The sequence below is a fragment of the Bipolaris sorokiniana genome, assembly GCF_000338995.1.
Source record: "Bipolaris sorokiniana ND90Pr unplaced genomic scaffold COCSAscaffold_6, whole genome shotgun sequence".
Taxonomy (NCBI): Eukaryota; Fungi; Ascomycota; class Dothideomycetes; order Pleosporales; family Pleosporaceae; genus Bipolaris; species Bipolaris sorokiniana.
Window position 1 is genome coordinate 815,884 of NW_006911900.1, and position 5,076 is coordinate 820,959.

General features: G+C 43.7%; 1 protein-coding gene across 1 annotated transcript; it reads left to right on the forward strand.

Moving 5' to 3' along the window:
- Nucleotides 1–971: 971 nt before the first annotated feature.
- COCSADRAFT_159894 (uncharacterized protein) lies at nucleotides 972–1,762 on the forward strand (the record flags this gene model as incomplete). The annotated part of the gene is made up of 3 exons (XM_007701245.1): nucleotides 972–1,076; nucleotides 1,301–1,577; nucleotides 1,617–1,762. 3 exons carry the CDS (start codon nucleotides 972–974, stop codon nucleotides 1,760–1,762), a joined length of 528 nt encoding a protein of 175 aa, XP_007699435.1.
- Nucleotides 1,763–5,076: the final 3,314 nt, after the last annotated feature.

Here is a 5,076-nt window from a genome sequence, read left to right on the forward strand (position 1 = left end):
GGAGATCAGTGGGATCCTGCCTAGGTGAATGTCAGATGTGACGGTGTAAGTATCCGGATCGGTGCCGGATAACTTGAGGTTGGACGTAGTCTGAACAGACAGCTGCGATATTGTTTTGAAGCCGTCACCGGCTGGGACGAGACTTTTGATATAATGTAACGGCGCAGGCAAGACTACTCGGATCAGTATCGGCGGTAGTGTCACTCAGAGGCATATGGGAGTGCGTGGGACATCAAACGAGCCTTGATTCGAATAGACACCTATAGGCCTTGTACGAAAGGATATCAAAAGTCTACAGAGCTAGCTACAGGGAGTGTCTCCTTATATACTTATCTTAGTCGGATCCGAATCGGATCCGACCTCACAACGAGTGGTTGATGAAGAGGGCGGCGAGTACTACCTCCGATCCGGCTCTGGGATTGGTCCGATACATGGCGAAGTTGTAACATCGTTACACACGATACTCGGATTCTTTAGTCCACCAATCTCTAAACAATTTATCTATCTATTACTATTATAGGCGGAGAGGCCTAGCGAATGAGTATGCTTCTACCTATCATACAGAAGCTAAAAGATAAGAAAAAGAGAAGATAACTAAGTACAGACTTCTCTTATACCTACTCGCTTCTAATCACGTGTCCGTACAGAAGGTATATCACGTGGTCGAAGATCACGTGATCCTCTTTAGTAGAGATCACGGGCGCAGCCCTTTACAATACTCCCCTCCTCCACTCGTACGGACATGTTTGCGTTTATTTATTTTCCTAGGAGCACGCGGCTGCCTAACTTACGGTGGAGCAGTGGCGTTTGTTTGCTCTAGTGAAGGAGGATTTCCACAAGAGCAAACGCTCCCTCCGTACGATATATAGAGCTGCCATCTCTCTCCTTCAGCTTTTTCTTCCTTTATATTAAATCAATTTAACTCCACTACTACACAGATTTCTTCTTTTCTTTCTAACCACACTCGTACGATGCCGCCGAAAGCGCAACCACCCCCTCGCGGTGTTTGGGCCAACGCAAACACCAACAGTTTGCAGTTTTACACTAACGGTGGCCCCAATAACACTATTAACAACGTGGCTAATTAAATCTTCAACGCTGCCCACTAGGCTCTAACTCGTACGACGCTAGGCGCTATACTACCAACTTTCAACATACCAGGCGCTATCAACCTAAACGAGTATCGTGTCTAGTTTATCTTCGATCAGCGCGTCGCAGATAAGCTACGCCGTATTTATACGGTTACCCCTATACGTAATACTTTTCTAACTTCTTATATGGCTAGTGTTAACTTGCGTAGAAGGATATTCGCCGTATTTTTAACTACTTCTGTCGCCCTCGCGGCAACAGTCCGTATAATGCTATCTTCAGTCCGAGCCCTCGCGACTACTCGCCTATGATCGCACGTACGACTATTACTGCTCAGCAGATTCTCACTAGCCGTCCGTCCTACCTCAAGGCCTTTATTATACATAGCCGCGGCGCTCTCAACGCGGCTTTTTATACAAACAATTGCGCCGCTATTCTGCGAGGCGAGAAGAAGTTTACCGCATTCGCTAGCTGCGTGTCCATCGCCGGTAAGTAGGGTAGAGCCTGCTCTAACTGCGTCTGGCAAGACCATAGAGCTCGTTACAGTGTCACTCAGCAGGCAGTCTCTCGTATAGGAGGTGGGCGCAAGAGGCTCCCTAACGGTCCTAGCAGTGGCAACCAGCGTGGTCGTCCAGCTGCGGGTAGTGCCGAGAACCCCCTGCTCATAGAGTAGGTGGGCCTACCTTCGCCAGTTTCTTCTAAGTCGTCCGTTAGGTTGTCGTCCAGGTTAAGTATAGGACAACCATGACTGTAGGGCCGTAGTGTTAGCGAGATAGGCGGCGGGCTCCCATATGGGCTCGTCGTAGCCCACCCAATAAACAAGGTATTCTATTTACCTGCGCCTTATTCTCTCATCCATAATGTCTCGTACTGTCCACTCTAAGTGTTCCTCATTATTTTCATTATCTTATACAACTATAGCAGTTAGGTTGGTGTCGTCCGTCTACTGCGATAGGAATAGGTCGTTAGCCGCCGGACGGAGCTTATCTACATAGTAAGTCTTTATTTCCCATAGCACGGCTAATTCCACCCAGTAAGAGTCTTGTACGCGAGCAACCTAGAACTTAGCACTTTTCTAATTAAGTTTCTTACTACTTCTAGCCGTACGTACATCGCGTAAGTCTAGCTATACCTAGTCTCCTACGCGGTAGGTAGGCGCTGGTCTGCGGGACTTATTAGCTTGTCGTTCTTATTCTTATTAGGCGTAGGTTATGGCAGATATAGCCTAGTTAGCAGTATTACTAATCATCTAGACAATCTTCTTTGTAGCTTCTCCTACTTCGTCGGCTTGCGTAACCGTTTAGAGCTAGAGGAAAGAAGTGTTATAGTAACTATGGTGTAGGAAGAAAGGTGAAACTTCTATTATCGTGTTCGTACGGGAGTTGAGTATAAGTTCTAAAAGGGGGCAGAGTTATACCCAGTTGTCTTGATCGTAGTTGTAGAAGATCCATACAACTACTTCTATATCGCTATTAGCGCGCTCTATTGTTCCGTCCGTCTGTAGGTAATAAGCTGTTAAGAGATTTCTCTAGATACTAAGTAGCTAGCAGACCTGTTTCTAAAGAGAGCTGGCGAATTAGGGGCCGCGGTTAGACGTAATAAACTATAGAAGGCTATAATGCTAGTAGACTTCCCGTACGAAGGCCTAAGCGACGTCTATTATCTCGATCTTATCTATAGGGATTAGCACAATACCTTTACCTAGTCTGTCCTTTACTACCATAAGATTAGTTTTCCCTTAAGAGCTAGGTAAACCCGTAATAAAGTCGACTGTTAGATATTACCACGTACAACTAGGAATGGGTAATAGTTTTAAGTACCTATATTTCCCATCTCTCTAGGGGGTGCTTTTCTAGCATAGCTCGCAATTCTGTACGTAACGGCGTACATTAGTGCTTATATTTGGCCAATACCATTCTCTTACGATAATTCTGTATATTTCCTCTTATCTAGAGTGTTCTATTAGCAGAGATAGGTACGCAGTTTAGATTACTCCTATCTGAAGTGGTTTACATTCAGGTACCTATACTCTATTACGCCAGCATAACTTATCTTCAGCGTTAATTATACAGTCGCCTAAAGAGATAGCAATCTTATAAGAGCTAGAGAGAGATCGTTTTCCTTCCCACACAGCCGCTCTTATTTCTTAGTATAGAGAATCTTCTTGTGCGGCGCTATCCCAATAATCTCGTATAAGCGTAGGAAAATATAGTAGTCGTGGTAGTGTAGTTGACACTAGGGGAGAGATATCTTCTTAAGTGTTGGTAGTGTCTCGTACAGGCATAACTATAATACTTTTCTAGGTCTGGGCTAGCACTAGTATAATAAATTCTCTTAATACTAAATACTCGTCTAGGTCGTCCTTCTACATATCTTAGTCTCGCCTAGATAAGGCGTCCGCCTATACGTTCTCCTTACCAGAGCGGTAGCAGAGTTTCATATTTAGGAAGCGGGCTAGTTCTAAGTTCCATCGTACGTAGCGTTTAGAGAGCTTTTACTTATAAGTAAAGTATTCTAGGTTCTTATAGTCTATAACTACTTCAAATTCTTATACGCCTCATAGTTTAGCGTTCTACTCTTTTAAGCAGTAGATTACCGCTAGTAGCTCTTTGTCGTAGATTAGGTAGTTCGCTTTATAAACTAGTAGCTTTCAGGAGAAGTAAGCTATTATACGTAGGGTACCTTCGTCGTCTTCTTATAGAAGTACAGCACTTATTGCTTATCTAGATAAGTTACACTCTACTACTGTCCGCCTGTCTAGGTCGAAGGCAGCTAACACTTCATTAGAAAGGAAAGCTTCCTTAAGGGCGGTAAAGCTTAGCTCTTGGTCTCGGCCCTATTTGAATTTAGCGTCTTTTCTTATTAACCGTACGAGAGGTTCTACTAGTCTTAAGAAGTTAGGGATAAATCTGCGGTAGAAATTAGCGAACTTAAGAAACTCTCTTACGTCTCGTATAGTAGCTAGAGCTTCCTATTCTTAAATAGCTCTTATCTTCTCCGTGTCTATTAAGACGCTCTTCCCTACTTTAAGAATAAATCCTAAGTATTTCGTACGTTAGACGTTAAACTTATACTTCTTAAGTTTAAGCTGTAGTCCCGCAGCTTATAGACGCTCAATTACTTACCGTACGTGGTCATAATGTTAGGATATTAAGCCATCCGTGTAGATTAGGATATTATCTAAGTAGACGGAAGCGAAATCGTCTAGAAACTCGCGCAGCGTCTAGTTAATATAGCGCTGGAATGTGCTAGGAGCGTTAGTAAGCCTAAAAGGAGTAACTAGCCACTCGTACGACCTAAACCGAGTGCGGAAAGTAGTTATCTATTCTTAGCCCTTAGTAATTTAAATTTTATAAAAGGCGGCTATAACATTAAGCTTTGTATACCACTTTACTTATCTAACTTAATTTAGCGTCTCCCGTATAAGAGGCAGTAGATAACGGTTCTTACGAGTTAGCGCATTTAGGGCGCGGTAGTCTACGCAGAATCTTAGTCCTCCCCTAGGTTTCCGTACGAAGAGGACTAGTAACGCGGCGGGGGAGTTACTTACGCGGATGAACCCTTTCTTAAGTAAACTCGTACAGTATCTTACGTAGTACTAGTAGTTTATCTCTAGATATATTATAGAGAGGTCCGTACGGGACTTCTGGCAGCTTCCCGTCGTTCTTAGGAATTAGTTTGATCTTATAGTTAACGTCTAGGCCTTATAGAGGCGGGAGCTCGTCTTCTTTCTTTAGAGTAAATAGGAAGGCGTACGGTCGTAAGTATAAAGGAAGCGACTTAGTTACTTCTGCTATAGTTAGCTATGTCTTTAGGCGGAGAGCTTTCTTAATGTTCTAAAGACTAGTAGCGAAGACTTGCAGAGCTGGCTATTTTCGGCTTCGTCGTACGTAGGCCTGAAAGGCGGCTGCTAAGATTACAGCGAAGTTCTGTAGTAGTTTAGTTCTCTCTATGCTAGGCACAGAGAGATCGTAACGTGGAAAAAGA